This window comes from Capricornis sumatraensis, chromosome 3 (genome assembly GCF_032405125.1).
Source record: "Capricornis sumatraensis isolate serow.1 chromosome 3, serow.2, whole genome shotgun sequence".
NCBI classification, from domain to species: Eukaryota; Metazoa; Chordata; class Mammalia; order Artiodactyla; family Bovidae; genus Capricornis; species Capricornis sumatraensis.
In genome coordinates this window covers 3,015,235-3,032,335 of record NC_091071.1, presented here as the reverse complement: position 1 = coordinate 3,032,335, position 17,101 = coordinate 3,015,235, and the positions used below count along the sequence as shown (strand labels likewise).

General features: G+C 64.9%; 1 protein-coding gene across 1 annotated transcript in view; it reads left to right on the top strand.

Annotated features, from left to right (window-relative positions):
• RADIL (Rap associating with DIL domain) overlaps positions 1 to 17,101 on the top strand; it is a 51,147-nt gene that overhangs the window by 27,135 nt on the left and 6,911 nt on the right. The window contains exons 2-7 of the mRNA XM_068969432.1: positions 4,818 to 5,053; positions 5,964 to 6,596; positions 7,745 to 7,782; positions 12,154 to 12,314; positions 15,827 to 15,939; positions 16,499 to 16,736. Coding sequence (XP_068825533.1) covers positions 4,818 to 5,053; positions 5,964 to 6,596; positions 7,745 to 7,782; positions 12,154 to 12,314; positions 15,827 to 15,939; positions 16,499 to 16,736 — 1,419 coding nt within the window. The remainder of the gene's footprint in view (positions 1 to 4,817; positions 5,054 to 5,963; positions 6,597 to 7,744; positions 7,783 to 12,153; positions 12,315 to 15,826; positions 15,940 to 16,498; positions 16,737 to 17,101) is intronic.

The following is a 17,101-nucleotide window of genomic DNA, read 5'->3' as shown; positions in this document are numbered from 1 at the left end:
GGCTGCTCTTCTGCATTTTCTATGGTCTGATCTTGTCCTTATTGATTTGTGAAATGAGAAAGTGGAAGTTGGTTGTCATGTCCAACCCTTCACGACCCCATGGACTGTACAGTCCATGGAATTCTCCAGGCCAGAATACTGGAGTTGGGTAGCCGTTCCCTTCTCCAGGGGGTCTTCCCAACCCAGGGATTGAACCCAAGGGTCCTACATTGCTGGCGGATTCTTTCCCGACCCAGGAATCGAAGCAGGGTCTCCTGCACTGCAGGCGGATTCTTTGCCAGCTGACTGTCGGGGAAGCCCTGTATTGCTCTGTGGGCGTCCTTTACTCTGGCCTCTCGTCTTTGTCAGCGATGCGTGTTGTGATTATTTCCTCCAGATCTGTGAGCTGATGCTCTGAATCCTAATTGCAGCATCTTTTGATGAGTAAGTCCGTGAACGTGGTTGGATTTGTTCATCCTCTTCTTTACGGTCAGTGTTTTTCTGTTTCAGCTTTGGGTAAGACATTCTTCCTTGTCTCCGGGGTTATAAAGATGTTCCCCTTGTTCTCTTTGGAGAGCTTCCTGGTCTTGCCTTTCACATGAGGGTCTTTAAAGCCTGATTTAAAGAATGGAAATAAAACTGGCGTGACAGAGTCCACACTGCTAAAGTGCGTTCCTGTGGCGTCAGTGCCTGCTGCGTCGTTTCGGCGTGTTGTGGAGCAGCTGACTTGGTCATCCTGCTGTTGGCGGAGGTGAGTAAAGGCTCCAGCTTGGGCCCGTTTGCAGTGGCCCTGCTGTGCATGTCCCTGTCGCGTCCACCTCAGAGCGGCCTTGACAGCCAGTGGTAGAGATGCGGCCCCACAGTGTCTTCCAGCTGCTTGCTGGTTGGCCCCCACGCCGCCCGGCAGCGTGCGGGGCGCTGGCGGTTCCCTTTTCGGGCAGCGTGCGGGGGGCTGGCGGTTGCCTTTCCGGGCAGCGTGCGGGGGGCTGGCGGTTCCCTTTCCGGGCGGCGTGCGGGGGGCTGGCGGTTCCCTTTCCGGGCGGCGTGCGGGGCGCTGGCGGTTGCCTTTCCGGGCGGCGTGCGGGGCGCTGGCGGTTGCCTTTCCGGGCGGCGTGCGGGGCGCTGGCGGTTCCCTTTTCGGGCGGCGTGCGGGGGGCTGGCGGTTCCCTTTCCGGGCGGCGTGCGGGGCGCTGGCGGTTCCCTTTCCTCGCTTGCACTTGGTGCTGCTTCCGCTTCGGTTTCCTTCATCTCTGCCAGCAGCACTTTGTGGTCTTCAGTGGTGCGGTCTTGCGCAGCTTCTGGAAGGTTCATTCCTTAGTCTTTTCACGGCCCCTGGCGCTGCTGTAAATGGCGCCATTCGTAACGACGTGCCGGTTTTGCTTTGTCCCTAGCATTTAAAATCAGCATTGCATTTCTTTACTTGCGGTGTATGGTCCCCTTGCTGAGTAACTTCATTTCTTACTTCTAAGAGTTTGCCCATAGATTGCTTTGCGTTTTCTCTGTACACAATCACGTCGTCTGTAACGTAGTTACAGCCTCCCCTTTCCAGTTCTCTCGCCGCCCGTGTGTGTTTCGGACATGACTGTACTGGTCAGGACCCCAGTGCCGCGTGACTGACGTGGCCGGCAGGTCTTCGGGTGTGCTCCTCGCGGGGAGGCAGGCCCTGCACAGAGGCTTCTGTTTAGAACTGTGTCTGCCCATGGGAAGATTGAGCCTGGAAAACCAGGTAACATATTCTTATCTCACTGCAGTCCCTTGTAGCGTTTGTTATAATATGAGAGTGAAATGGAGTTAAATGCAAAGTGCGTGGAATAAGGCCAGCCGTGTAGGAGACAGGTGCTGTCCGGACGATCCTGAGGTCTCCGTTATTGTACATTTCAAATACAAGAAAGCTTCAGGTTAAGCTCACGGGTTGCTTGGTTGTTGTGGAGCTTCGTCACGCAGCCTTTGCTGACCTGGAAACAGCATTCCAGTCCAGCGGGCGTGCTGAAGGCAGGTCTGACTTGGGACTCCACCACGGCCACGGCCAAGTGTCTCAGCAGCGCATCCCCAGCTGTTGTCAGGGCCCTGAAGTCGGCTCAGTCAGCCCTGTCTCAGCAGAACTCGCCTGCGCAGGCTCATTGGCCTCGTCAGCCCCCGTCTCAGTCAGTCCGAGTCCTGCCCTGGCCCCGGTGGTGGGGGTGGCAGCAGGGGCTGCTCCGAGCTGCTCGTCTTGTTTCAGACCCTCCGGCTCCGGGGAGAGAGGCTCACACGGGCCCAGGGTCAGACCTGCAGCCTGTCTGCTGTTGGAACGTCCTGACAAGCAGCAAAGGCCTTGTTGTTCTTTCCAGGGCTGCTCTGGAGCCCTGACCACAGCTGCTTCCAGCAGACGTCCCCTCCCCCGTGTCCAGGGTTCTCTGCTCTCTCCCGGCAGAGAGGATGGGGATGCCTGGGCCAGCACAGGAACCTCCGTGTGGTGGGGCGTCCCCCTGGCCCGTGCTGCCTGCCCCGGAGCATCCAATGGGAGACTCGGGTCCCACCCTGCAGTGCTGCGGTGAGAGGAGAGCCCGCTCCTTCCCTGAGCTGCAACCATTGTGCTTGGAGGACACGCCGCCCCTCTGTCCGTCAAGGACCCCTCCCGCAGACGCGGTCCCCTTCCCCGTCAGAGACACCCCGTCCAGGAGCGAGGCCGCTCCTGTGTCCTGCCTCCCGCTGTGCGGGGACGCGTCCCCATCCCAGGCTCAGCGAGGAGGGTCTGCTCAGGGGGGCAGAGCTGCCCTGGTTTTGCACGCCACTGGGATGCGTGCATCAGCCCCGAAAGCCACGACCTCCTCGGAGCTACTGGCTGCCTGGTGATCCCCCCACCTCGGGGCAGCTCAGAGTCCTCACGCAGGAGGGGACCGCGTGGTGTTCACGACTTTTACTTTAAGAAAGTTTTAAAATATAAAGGATAGACAATAACGTACTTGACACCTGGGTACCTCCCTTCCAGAGTTGACCTTGACACTTGAAAAACCTTGTTTATTGAGTTTTTATGAGTGAGTAGACGGCACACACAGCTGCCCGTGAAGCGTGTCCTTGTGTGTGCACGTGTGGCGTTCCACGTGTGCTGGCCGGCCCTGGGCTCCCTCCCCCGACCTGTGAGCCGGCTAGTTCTAGAACCTGCTGCGTGCTTCCTGTCTGCTTTTGCAAGCAGCTTGGCGTGTCTGTGGATCCACCCGCGGGCACACGCAGGGGTGCTTCCCGCACGGCTGCCGTGCGGACAGGGTCTCCTGCCCTTGCGCCGCCCCCTTCGGCCTTTCTACCTGGGCAGCGGCCGTGGCTCCATCCTGCCGGGTGAACGGTCCCCGTGGAGCTCACGGGGGCCCCGTGCCTGTCCTTGCTCGGTGTCTGCATGCGAGGGTCGTCCTGGCTGTGCCCCGGTGGGGTGTGCAGCGTTGGAGTCGGCTTTGTGTGCTGGCCGTGCTGTGTCGGCAGTCCAGTGGCCCTGGCCTCTAGCTGCCCCTGCCTCCACCCCACCCTGCCGCCAACAGCCCTGGTCCTGCCCCCCGGGGACCCGCGGAGGAGCCCTGGGAGCCAGGCCGGCGGCGCTGTTCCACACTCCAGGCCATTCTGAGCGCGGGTGGGTGAGAGGCCCTGGTGTGGCCTGGGGGCGGGACCCCAGCTGAGGGTCCGGTGGCTGGGAGCTGGCGCCCACGCCCGTCTTGTGCATCCCAGGGGACCCTGGCTCCAGGCGCCCAGGCCTCGTCCTTGTCCGAGAGGGAAGGGTGACCCTCTGGGCTCTGTTGCTGCCTGGGAGCCCACTTCTGGAAGGCGGTTCTGGGCGCGTCCTCTATGGAGGGAGGGGGGCCCGGGGCTCGGACGGCGCCGCCCCAGCTGGGACACAGGGCTGAGGGGGCTGCCTCCTCCATGCCTGCCTCCTGCCCCCACCGCGCCCCTCCCCTGGCTCCCTCACCCGGCTCTGCGGCAGCGGCGGTCCCGGCTGACACTCGCACTGCGGCTGGGCTGAGCAGAGCGGCCTCCCTCCCGCAGCCCTGGCCCCCTGTGGCTGCAGAGGAGCCGGCTTCCCTCTCCTGCTAAAAGCAGATTCGTCTCCCTCCCGCTTGGCTGCCAGCTCCTGGTAAGGCCGCGCCCTTGGCCCCGCCTGCCCCCTCCCTTCCCCCGGCAGTGTCTGCTTCTGTTTGGAGTGGTCGTGGGCAGGACGCTGCAGACAGCGGCTGCGGAGGGCGCTCGGAGGGCTCAGAGCGGAAGCCCTGGCTGGCCGGGGATGAGGCCGCGACGGGAGACCAGTCTCGAGTTCTGGGTGGCTTCTCAGCTTTCGTGTGGCTTTACTGTGAAAGAGCGCTTCCCACCCATAGAGGTCTGTCCAAGGCTTTCCTGGGGGGTGCTGGTGTGTGCATGAGTGGGCACAGCGCACCTCTGACCTGCCGTGCTGGAGGTGGCCTGAGAACGCGCGGCTGTGCTCCGGGCGGTGGGCTGGGGTGCCGTGGTGAGTTGGTGGCTTCCTTCTTGTGGAATGTGGGGTGGATGAGCGGTTCTCATCTAACCAGCGCACACACGCTCATGCGGGGTGCCAGGATGGGTCGGGTGGATGGGTTGGGCGTGGAGGTGGGCTTGGCATCCCTCAGGGGGCTGATTGCAGCGTGCCGCCAGGCTCCTGGGGGGTGTTTGGGATTCAGGATGGCTGGGATGCCTGGCTCCTGGGGGAGCCCCCAAGGTGCCCAGCCTTCCAGGATGCGGTCAGTGGGCAGAGTCCTGCGGCTCCTTGCAGGCCTGCTGGACGGAGCAGTGACCGGCATGAGGAGTGGCTCCTGAGGCCTGAGCCCAGGCCCTGCTCACCTCGCACGGCTGCTTTTCAGGGATAAACGCCCAAGCCCGGAGGCTGCAGCGGAGCCGTGCCAAGGGAACCCCGGCCCTGGCCGCAGGGGGTGCCCGGAGCCCTCCTCCACCGCCGCGGCTGCGCCGCACAGTCAGCGAGACCAGCCTGAGCTCGGCTTCCACCCGGGACCCCGAGGAGCCTGGCCGGGACGCCATGCGCTGCTCCTTCTATGAGTCACCCCACCTGCTGCTCCTGCAGGGCTACAGCCAGCAGCACGTGAGCCCTCACGGGGCGGGGCTCTCAGATGGACCGGGGGGGGGGGGGCGGGGGGCGGGGCTCTCAGATGGACGGGGGGCAGGGGCTCTCAGATGGACTGGGGGGCAGGGGGCAGGGGCTCTCAGATGGACGTGGGGGGCAGGGGGCAGGGGCTCTCAGATGGACCGGGGGGCGGGGGGCAGGGGCTCTCAGATGGACCGGGGGGCGGGGGGCAGGGGCTCTCAGATGGACCAGCGGGGCGGGTCTCTCAGATGGACCCGGGGGGGGGGGCGGGCCTCTCAGATGGACGTGGCGGGCAGGGGGCAGGGGCTCTCAGATGGACCGGGGGCGGGGGGCAGGAGGCTCTCAGATGGACCTGGGGGTCAGGGGGCTAGGGGCTCTCAGGTGGACACCTCCAGCTGGCCTTAGCTGGGCCCGGGGGCTGTGGTGGCTTTGGTCAGTCCTGGACTCTGGAGGAGAGTAGAGGCTTCCCTGTTCTCTGCTTCTAGAACTTTCTCTGGTGCAGGCTGCAGTAGGAGGCAGCAGGGCCCTGGGAGGGACCTCCAGCTCCTCACTGACTGACCCCAGCCAGGGCTCACCTGATCCTGGGCCCCACCCACCTGTCGCTTAGGCCGCTGCCTGCCTGGCTTTGGGGGGGACCTGCCGCCTCCCCGTGGTGGGGGGGTTGGCGGGTCCCAGGGAGTGGTTCCCCTGGGCCAACGCCCCTGCCTCCTGTGGCCCCAAGTGTGTGCAGGGCCGCTCTCAGGTCTCCATTGGAGTCGCCCTGGTGTCTGGGAGTCGGGGTGGATGCCCAGGGTGGGCAGGCTGGGGGCAGGCCGTGCTCCAGGGTGGGCGCCCCGGCAGCTGAGCTGCCGGGAATGGAGTTGCCGGCGTGGCGGCCAGCTCCTGAGCTCTGGCGTCTGCATTTCAGGACAGCCTGGTGTACGTGCTCAACCGAGAGCGGCACACGGTGGGCCAGAGGACCCCATCCAGCAAGCCCAGCATCAGCCTCTCGGCCCCCGACATCCTTCCCCTGCACTGCACCCTGCGCCGGCGCCAGCCCTCGGGCCAGGGCCCGGCGGGGGCCCAGCTGCTGCTGGAGCCGCTGCCCGGGGCGCCCGTCGCCGTCAACTTCGCGGAGGTGGGCACCCGCCCGGTGGCGCTGCGGCATGGCGACCTGCTGTCCCTGGGCCTCTACTACCTGCTGCTGTTCAAGGACCCGGCGCAGGCCCAGCCGCTGCCCGCCCAGGCCCTGGCCCGCCTCCGGGCTGCGCCGCAGAGCTGCCGGCTGTGCGGCGCCCTGCTGCGGGCCCGCAGCGCCCCCGCCCCGGCCCGGCCCGCCCTGCCCAGGCCGCGGCCGCTGCAGCTGGAGTTCGAGCCCGACGCGGAGGACGCGCTGCTGCAGCGGATCATGACGCTGGTCGAGCCGGGTGGCGCTGACCACCAGCTGGCGCCTGCCTTCCTCCTCTGCGTCTGCATCCAGCACTCGGCCACCCGCCTCGAGCCGGGCTCCTTCGGGCAGCTGCTGCTCAAGATAGCCCGGCTGATCCGCGAGACCGTCTGGGTCAGTGGTGGGGCCGGGCCGTGCGGGTGGAGGGGCCAGATGCTCAGAGGTCCCGACTCCCTCGAGTGACCCTCCTTTCCCGAGTCTGCCCCCTGCAGACACTGGGTGTAGTTGTCCGCCGCTGCTGGATTCCATTCTCACAGCACCCCGACAGCGTGGGAGTCCCATGTCCCAGCTGAGAGCACTGGGGCAGAGACCCGCATCTCCTGAGCCCGAGCCTGACCCTTGGCTTCCCCCCAAAGCTCGTAGCGCCGGCCCCGGGGCCGCGCCCCCGAGCGGGCGCGGAGCAGGCTTGTGGAGGTGGTGGACCGCTCTCCCGGGGTCCCGGGCTGGGTGGTCCCGAGCTGCCTCCCCAAGGGTGAGAAGTCTCGCATGGGTCTGTCTCGAGCCCCCGAGGCTCCTTTGCTGTCTGTTCTTCTGGGGGCTTCAGCAGTCCCTCTCCCTGCCGCCACCCAGCGCTCACAAGTCTCCTCAGCTCAGGCGCCGGGAGCGACTAAGAGCCTGCGAGGGGGTCCATTAGGGCCCGCCGGGCCACCTTCACTAAAGCAGGAGTGGTTTCCTTTTTTATTTGTATGTACGTGTGGCCGTCCCCAAGGCACGTGGGATCTTAGTTCCCAGACCAGGGATCAGAACATGAGCCCCCTGCCGTGGAAGTGAGGGGCCCTAACCACTGGACTGGCAGGAGAGTCCAAGAATGATTTCTTGACTGAAGGGGACAGAAAATGTTGGCTAGACCTGAATCCCTGTGGGCACGTTGAAGTGTATTTGTACAAACGCAAGCCCACGTGCACCTGCTCGCTGTTCCCGGGGGCTGGCTTTTAAAAGTGCGATTATGAAGCTTCACCATCAGGGAGTTGCTGGAATCCTTATTCTGAGACTTGTCAAAGGTCTGACCTGTCTTTCCTCGTCCCTGCCTGGCCTGTTGTTACATAAGGGAGCTGGGTGTGAAATGTCCCTTCTGTGCTGCGAGGTCCGACCAAATGGAAAGATAGGTTCCGGTGTGGCTCAGAGCAGGTCAGCGGGCACAGGGCGCCCCGGCAGGGAGGCCGCGTGCGCACGTGGGCAGAGCTGCAGCCGGTGGCAGTCTGACTGCACACAGCCGCGCTGGCCCGTTCGTCTCACCTTGCTTTCTCCGTTTCTGATTGTAGGAGAAAACCAAAGAACTGGCAGAGAAGCAGGCGCAGCTGTAAGTACGGCCCCGTCACTGTGCCCACCCCCGGCCCCTGGTTCCCCCCACCCCCCCTGGGGTCTGCTCTGTGCTTCCGTGAACTGCGGTGCTGGAGAAGACTCTTGAGAGTCTCTTGGACTGCAAGGAGATCCAGCCGGCCCGTCCTAGAGTGTCTGTCTCTGGGGGGCTCTCTCCATGTCTGCAGTCAACACCTGCAGAACTGTGTGTCGGGGGAGTGTGTGACACAGAGTGGGCGCGACCCTCTTGGAAGCCGCCTCCTCACTTGCTCCTGTAATGACCGTGTTAATGTGAACCGGCTTCTTCGGGGGAACGGACACTCCAGGGCCCAGATGGGGCAGCCGGTCTCGGCTCTCCAACCAGCAGCCCTGGATCTACTCTCACTCGATGCTGGAGGACTTGGGAAGACCGTTTGGCATCGGCGGTAGAGATGAGTGGACACTGCAGGGAACCGCCTTCGCAAACATGCCTGAGCCGTGGCTGCCCGCCCCCTGGAGGAGCGCTGCACGCAGCCGCCACACGTCGGGGGTGCGGGGCTCCTGAGGCCACAAGTCCCACTGCGGTCCGCAGGGGTTTGCCTCATCCCCGTTCACGTGACAACCTGGACAGCATTTAAAAGGCAGAGACATCACTTTGCCGACAAAGGTCCGTCTAGTCAAGGCTATGGTTTTTCCAGTGATCATGTATGGATGTGAGAGTTGGGACTGTGAAGAAAGCTGAGCGCTGAAGAATTGATGCTTTTGAACTGTGGTGTTGGAGAAGACTCTTGAGAGTCCCTTGGACTGCGAGGAGATCCAACCAGTCTATCCTAAAGGAAATCGGTCCTGAATGTTCACTGGAAGGACTGATGCTGAGGCTGAAGCTCCAATATTTTGGCCACCTGATGCGAAGAAGTGACTCATTGGAAAAGACCCTGATGCTGGGAAAGATTGAAGGCAGGAGGAGAAGGGGATGACAGAGGATGAGACGGTTGGATGGCATCACTGATGCGAGGGACATGAGTTTGAGCAAGCTCCGGGAGTTGGTGATGGACAGAGAAGCCTGGTGTGCTGCAGTTCATGGGGTTGCAAAGACCCGACTGAGCAACTGAAGTGAACTGTTCGTGTGAAGATGTCGAGTGAAGAGGGTCCATTTATAAAGCACGTGCCTGCTGTCGTGCTTGCGGGGTGCCGTCCACCTGCGGTAGGTCCTGTAAGGGGAGCAGGAGGAAGCGTCGTCGCCCCCTCCTTCCTGCATTGTTGTTGGGACCTAGAGGGATGGAGCTGGGAGCCGGGGTCTGATCAGCGAGGCTCCCGCTGGGCTGAGGTGAACAGAATCGCCCTGGGGCTTGTGGGCATCCAAGCAGCGCTGGCCCGGACGTGGGGTTGCTGGGTCATAGGGAAGCTCTGGTTTATTCTTTGAGGAGCCTCCGTGCTTTGTCCCACAGCGGCTGTGCCAGTTTGCACCCCCGCTGGCGGTGCACAGGAGTTGCGGTTTCCCCACGTGCTCTGCGACGCTCGCTGGACTGGGTCTTTTTAAAAAAAGTGCTGATTTATGTGCTTGGCTGCAGCAGGGCTCAGGCGCTGCACGCAGGGTCCTCGTCGCATCCGGCAGGATCCTTGGTTGAGGCGCACGGATGCCTGGTTGTGTGGGGCTCAGTGGCTCTGCAGCAGGTGGGGGTTAGTTCCCTGACCGGGGATAGAGCCCGCGCCCCCTGCCATGCAGGGTGGGTTCTTGACCGCTGGGCTGCCAGAGGTCCCGTCTGTCTTCCCGCTGCGGGCATCTGGCAGATGTGAGGTGGCCACACCCCGTGGTCTGACCTGTGTCTCCCTGGTGCTCAGGGAGGCTGAGGATTTTCCTGCCCCCGCTGTCGGTCTGCTTGGAGACACACCTGTTCACGTTTAGCCCGTCTGTAATCGGGTTATTGGGGTTTTTGCTTTGGGAGTGTCGGGTCCCTTGTGTGCACTGGAGGCCCGCCCCGTCCAGCGGGCACGCGGTTTGTACATTCTCTCTCCCACCTGTCGGCCGCCTTCTCGTTCTGTGAGCGGTCGCCTCTCCGTTGGTCTGACCCCACTGGTCGGTCTCCGCTCTGTGGCCGGTGCCTTTCTGGCCCTGGCCCCACTCAGGCTCTCCTGGACGGTGGGCCAGGCTGCAGCGCCTCCTTGGGGCCTCAGAGCGCCACCCGGGCTGGCGGGGCACAGACCTCAGCGCCGACCACACCAGGACCCAACACCAGAGCCCCGCTGGTGGCCGTAGCTTAGCTGGTGGATTGTTCCTATGTGGAGGCATGTCTGTCCCGCTGAGTTCTGGGTGAGACTGAGAAGGGCGATACGTGTGGAAACAAAATGGAATTGGGTTCTGACAAGCAGATTAATGGGCTTCCCAGGTGGCTCAGTGGTAAAGAACCCCCCTGCCAGTGCAGGAGACATGAGATCTGGGTTCAATCCCTGGGTCAGGAGGATTCCCTGGAGGACGGCTTGGCCACCCCTCCAGTGTTCTTGCCTGGAGAATCCCGTGGACAGAGGAGCCTGGCGGGCTGCAGTCCATGGGGTCGCACGGAGTCGGACATGACTGAAGCAGCTTTGCCTGCACACACAAACAGATTAATCCTTTTTTAGTGACATAAAGGTCTGTATAGTCAATGCTAACGGTTTTTCCAGTAGTCATGTATGGATGTGAGAGTTGGACCATAAAGAAGGCTGAGCACCAAAGAATTGATGCTTTTGAACTGTGGTGTTGAAGACCCTTGAGAGTCTCTTGGACTGCAAGGAGATCAAACCAGTCAATCATAAAGGAGATCAACCCTGAATACTCACTAGAAGGACTGAAGCTGAAGCTCCAGTACTTTGGCCACCTGCTGTGAAAAGCCAGCTCACTGGAAAAGACCCTGATGTTGAGAAAGATTGAAGGCAGGAGGAGAAGAGGACGACAGGATGAGATGGTTGGATGGCATCACCGACTCGATGGACAGGAGTTTGAGCAAAGTCCGGGAGGTGGTGAAGGACAGGGAGGCCTGGCGTGCTGCAGTGCATGGACACAGCCCCGAGTCGCTGAACAGCAACGACGCAGCGCTCTCCACTCCTGCGCACAGATGTGTGTGTGACTCAGACCAGCGAGGAGGACGGCCGAGAGGAGCCAGAAGGGCGAGGAGAGCTGGGCGTGGGAAGGCGCCGCGGGCCCAGGCCTGCTGCTCAAGGGGGACCCAGCCCTCCTGGCGCTTCCTGCCTGGGCCTGTGGTCTGACCCCCAGCACCCCCAGCTTGGCGGTCACCGCGACAGCTGGAGTCTGCGAGCTGCTCTGGGTTCCTGGAAGTCCCCCAGGCAGGATGAAGAGCCAGTGTCGGCCCTGTCTTCGCACGATGTCTGCAGCGCCTACCTTGCCCCTGGAATCCCGCCAGTGAGAGGCACAGCTGCGGTCGCCGCGGACAGACCCAGTGTGTCTCCGGGGGGCTTGCTTTGCTTGTCCGAGGATCCCTGCTCGCCTGTGGGAGCCTCGGCAGGTGTGGTCGGACCCAGTGTAGGATGCTCTTGGGACACATGTCTCCCAGCCAGGCTTGCTGCGGGGCAGGAGCCAGACAGAGACGCTGGGGTGCCGCTTACACGAGGGGCCACGGGGGCTGGCGAGGACAGCACGGGAGCTTGTCACAGTGCGGGCCACCTGGGCCCCAGGTCCTGGCTCTGGAGGTGGGGGAGGAAGGGCCCGAGACGGGCGGAAGCCGCCTGACCGCGGAGGCAGGGGGCCCCACAGTGTGCAGTGTCCCCGGGAAGGGAGAGGTGCTGGGTCCCCCCGCCCGGGGGACCGGCCCCCAGGAGAGTGATGGGACCCTGCTCCCTGCCTGGGGGCCCCGCCTGCGTTGCCTCCCCGGGGACTCGAGTGCCTCTGCGCGAGCTGAGCCGTGTGTCAGCGACCTGGGGCCGGTGGTGTTTCCTGATGGTTAAATCTTCCAGTGACCCCTGTGACCCCTCCTCCCGGCCCACTGACTGCCCACCATCTTCCAGGTCCTGCTGCGCTTAGCCGGCCCTGTCTGCCCGCCCCCCGAGCAGTCACGCCGTCGTTCCCTGTTAGCTCCACTGTGAGCTTAGAACGCGGCGCTTCTCTCTGGCTCCTTAGCACCAGGGGTGTGACCCCTGCTGCTTGTCTGATCGGTCGCAGCCCCCTTCCCGTGCAACCTAACTCTGAGAGAAGGCGTGAAGACGGCGAATCCGCCAGAGGCCTTTGCTCTGGGGCCGCAGGCACTCCTCCCATGAGGTTCGTGGGCAACGTGCCTTTCGCCGTCAGGGGTCTGAGTCTAACTGCCCAGCCCGACGCGGGGTGCTGGCGGGGTGTGGTGGCCCGGGGGGAGCGGAGGGGCGGGCCGGCCTCGCGGTGACCCTGGGTCTCTCTGTCCGGCAGCCCCGAGCCGCCGTCCGCGACCAGCTTCTCCTTGGCTGGCCTGGCCCCTGACCTGCAGCACGTCCTCTTCTGGATGTCCAACTCGGTGGAGCTCCTCTACTTCGTCCAGCAGAGGTGCCCGCTGTACATGCAGAGCCTGGAGGAGGAGCTGGACGTCACAGGTGAGCTGTGTGCCGGCCCCTGCCACGCGGCCCCGCTGAGCTCTGCTGCGGGCACTGCTGGCCCCCGGCCACGGCCCCTCCTACACGCGGCAGAGTTTCAGAGAGGCGTGCTGCCCGCGAGAGCATGTGATGGGAAACTCAAAGACTGAGGCTCGAGACCGTGCGTCGGAGAGTTGATGAAACTGGCGTGAAGTGCTGAAGACGCTCAGTGAGAAAGGGGCTCCAAGGGGGCCGTCTGGGAGGGCTTCGCGGGGAAGGTGGTGTTCGGCCTGGCTCCGAGGCGTGCGGGGTTTCAGCGGACGTGTGTCTGCCGGGGCTGGGGGCCCTGGCGGGTCCTGGGACGCAGCAGCAGGCTGACCCTGGGTCCCTGCGCAGCCCAGCTCCCGCAGCGGAGCTCAGCGGGGCTGCGTGGCAGGGGCCGGCACATAGCTCACCTGTGATGTCCAGCTCCTCCAGGCACACCGCCAGGGCTGCGTGTGCAGGCCGGGCCGCAAGAGCTCGGTTTTGGCCTGGACAGGACCGCGCGTCCCTCACTCCTGCCAGCCTCCCTGGAGCTGCTGCCCCAGGGGCACGGCCCCAAGACCCGGCTGCGCAGGGCTGTGGGGAGGCCAGTCGACAGGACAGGGTGTGCTGGGCGACTGACCCATTCCTGCTTCCCGGGACGTGGCCCAGGCTCACAGTCAGCCTGAGGCTCTGGGCCCGATGCCGCTGCCGGGCCCAATGCCAACCGGCCCAGCTCCTGGAGGACAGGCTCGTGGTGGCCGATGGTGTGCGGCGTGGGCAGGCTTCACAGTCCACTCTGCTCAGTTGGCCACAGGGAGCCGGCTGTGGAGACGGTTGCGGGGCTGGAGGCTTGGCTGAGCCGAGCCCGTGGGGGCTCGGGCCCTGGGCGGACCCCGCCAGGGCTGGGGAGGTGGGTGCGTCTTCTTCCCGTGGCCGTCTTGGTTCCTGAGGCTCTGGGGGCCGGGGGTTCTGGGCCTGCGTGGACGCGTGGTACGAAGCCGTGGCTCCTTTGTGTCTGCTGGTCTGTGTCTGGGCCCGCCGGCCTGGCGCGCTGCCCGTGTCCTCCTTGCGTGGACGCTGTGCGCCTTGCCCGGTGGTTCCTGGGCGCTCTCCCCCACCCCGCCGGTCTGCTGCAGGTTGCCAGCCTGGAGGCAGGCTCCCCGACCACACCCGACCCCCAGACTCTGGGCGCGGTGTTCACAGGCGAGTCCCACCGGCGCCCCTTCCTGTCCGATCATTTCAGACGCCGTGACCTGCAGAGGGACCCCAGGTCCGGCTGACGTTCATAAAGCGGGAGGCGGGGGTGCTCCGCTCCCTCGGCCGCTGCCTCTGCTCTCAGGAGGGAGTTATTTTTGATCCAAGGCCCAGATGTTGTGTAGCCCAGTCAACGCTGGGAGAGGGGGTCCAGCCTCTGCCCACCCTGGGGACCGGGGCAGCCACAGCAGGGCCTGAGCCCCAGAAACACGGCCTGGGGGCGTGCAGCCTGCAGAGAGCAGGGAGCACCACCAGCCCGGCGCCCAGGGCAGGTTGAGGGTGTGCCGGCCACCTGCCTGCCAGCAGGAAGCGTCTGTGGGAAGAGCGCGAGGGCAGGACGTCACGTCCTGAGCGTTGGAAAGAGTTTTTCTTCCCCAAACACCCTTTTCTGCTTGAAGCTCTTACCCAGAAGACCCGTTCACATGGCAGATGAAACATTAGCTTATCTGGGGGTGTTTATGTTAGTCATTTAAAGTTCTCCTGTGAGACCTGGAGGCTGTGCCTCAGATCAGAGATGGGAGGGGTGTCCTCAGGGCCCAGGGGCTCAGGACGCAGCTGGGAGCAGCCGAGGCTCCTGGCCCTCCGACAGGCTCGTGGGGGCGTTGGCTTAGTCGGAAGCACCGGCAGAGCCTGCGCTGTGGCTGGCGGGGCTTCGGGGGGTTCCTGGGCATCTGCTGGGGGCCACCCCGGGGTTGTGCTCTGTGGGTCCCCAGCTGCCGCCTCTCTGTTGGCTCCTCCCACTGGAGCCCCGGTGCCCACGCAGGGGTGTAGGTCTGCCTTCTAAGACTAGCGGGCAGCATCCGAGGCTGCAGGATGCAGGCCTGGGGCCCTCAAATTGCCCCACTGGCTTCTCCCCCGAAGCCCAGTTCAGTTCAGTCGCTCAGTCGTGTCCAACTCTTTGCAGCACGCCAGGCCTCCCTGTCCATCACCGTCTCCTGGAGTCCACCCAAACCCGTGTCCATCGAGTTGGTGATGCCGTCCAGCCATCTCGCTCTCTGTCGTCCCCTTCTCCTGCCTTCAGTCTCTCCCAGCATCAGGGTCTTTTCCAGTGAGGCAGCTCTTCGTGTCAGGTGGCCAGAGTATTGACGTTTCAGGCCCTCCGGAAGCACAGGGAGGCTCTCAAATGAGATCTTGCAGGCCAGACTCTGGGATGGGCCCTGGGGGGCCCCGCAGGCTGGCCTCTGGCTTCCTGGTCGGGTGGGTTCTTGGGGCCCAAGCCCTTGATGGCGTGGTCTGCTGGGTGGGTCTCTGATGGACTCACACCGCTTGCTCTCCATTTGACTGGCGGCCCCAGCCCCGTACTCCCGGGGGCCCGGCTTAGGGCTCAAGTGGATTCCTGGGCTCCTCCCGCCTGAGAGGAGATTCCCGGACGTGGGTTCATGATGTGTGCTAATTAGAAGGCGGTGCAGGGCGCACAGTGGGAGGACAGCCGTGAGGGCGGCCTCCTGTCCTCGTAGAGAAACGGGGGCTGAGCGTGCAGACCGGGGTGGGGTCCCGTCTGGTCCGCTCTGCCCCCAGGGCACCGTGCGCCCTCGTCTGAAAGGCCCCTCAGGGGGCCCCACCCTTTGGGGCCTCTGCTCTTGGGGACGCCGTGGCCAGTCTGGCTCTTGGCTCTACCGGAGCCCCTCCTGGGGGGAGTCGCCCAGAACCGCTCACACCCCCACCCTGGCTGCCGCCCAGCCTGGAAGCCCTGCCCACCACTTGCCTGCTGCCCACTGGACCCGAGACCCCAGGTGCCGAGGGCCGGGGCCTCTGCCCTGTGCTGGGACAGCGCAGCTCCTGCGGGGCGACTGGGGCGCTGGGGGCCGTGTGGGCTCTTCTTGGAAAACGTCGCTGCTCTCCCGAGTGACGGTCTCTGGGGGAGCGTTGGCCCGTGCCCTCTGACCTGGGTCCCAGTGAGAAGTGATTGGGACCGGATCTGCCGTCGCGGGCGCTGGGTGCTGACTGAGTCCCGAATCGACTCGTTCACGAGCGCCTGCTGCACTCACAGTGGCTCAGCGTCCACGGGCAGGAGGCGTGGGGCCTGGGTCCCGGCCGCCTCGGCCAGCTCCTCGGGACGCCGGGGCCCTGGAGAGGTGTGGCGGGCCGGTTCCGGGAGGGTGGGTCGCCCCCTGGCTTTGGGTTATCTCATTCTCCAAGCCCAAGAGGAGGCGTTGGGCGGAGCACTCAGGCCACGGGGCGGTTCCGGAAGGTTCCTGTCCGCATCCCCGACCGTGCACCCCCTCGCCCTGGTGACGGTGCCGCTCTCCCCGCAGGCTCCAAGGAGTCCCTGTTCTCCTGCGCCCTCACGGCCAGCGAGGAGGCCATGGCGATGCTGGAGGAGGTGGTCCTGTACGCCTTCCAGCAGTGTGTCTACTACGTCTCCAAGGTGCCGCGCCACGTGCGCCTGGGGCCTGAGCGCCAGCCCACCGGCCCCCCATCCCCGTCCTCGGCCCCCCGGCCCCCTGGCCCCGTCCCCGGCCCCGTGGCCCCGCCCTCTGTCCCCTGACACTCGCTCCCCCCACCCCGGCCTCGCCCTCTGTCCCCTGACACTCGCTCCCCCCACCCCGGCCTCGCCCTCTGTCCCCTGACACTCGGCCCCCCCGGCCCCCTGGCCCCGCCCTCCGTCCCCCCACACTCGGTCCCCCCATCCCGGCCTCGCCCTCTGTCTCCCCGGCCCCCCGGCCCCACTCTCTGTGGCCCCGGCCCCTCTGTCCCCTTGCTCGCTGTCCCTCCCATAGACTTAGCCCTCCGTTTCGCTGCTCTGGGAAACAGTGGCCCTGCCCGTCCTGGCCCCTTTGCCAGGCCCCCCGCTGCCCATGCCCTCTGCGCCTCTGCAGGAGCTTTCCTGAGCCTCCCGCACCCCTGCGGCTCCTGTGGGGCTGACATGTGGTATGGCCGGGGCAGGCCCTGGGCCTCTGCTGGCAGCGCTTTCGTCTGGTCCCCAGGCCTTGTACGTCTGCCTCCCAGCCCTACTGGAGTGCCCCCCGTTCCAGTCAGAGTTCCGGGAGAGCTGGAGCACGGGGCCCCCGCTGCCCGAGGAGCTGCGCCGCGTGGTGGCTGTGTACCAGGCCACCCTGGACCTGCTGCGGCGGCTGCACGTGCACCCCGAGGTCGCCGCGCAGGTGCTGGCCTACCTCTTCTTCTTCTCCGGCACGCTGCTGCTCAACCAGCTGCTGGACAAGGGTGAGGGCGGGTACACCCCCGGCGCCACGCGTGTCCTCGGGGGAGGCCGTCGTGCTGCGCTGGACTCGGGCAGGTGCCCCGGCAGCGTGTGCAGGGGGCCCTCCGGCCTTGCCTGGCTCCTGCTATCCCCACTCAGCCCTGGGCCCCTGAGAGGAAGGATCAGGCTCCGGGAACTGGCGAGACCTTTGACCCGGCCTCACCAGCGCCCAGATCTCTGTCACCTGGCCCAGGCTCAGGGCCGCCGGGATCTCTGGCCAAGGCAGAGCTGGGGCACAGGGCCGGGCGAGGGGGGCAGGCCCATGGGTTCTCCTGCCGCCTCCCCCAGGGGTCTGGAAGCAGGTGGGGAAGCTGGGAAAGTAATGGAA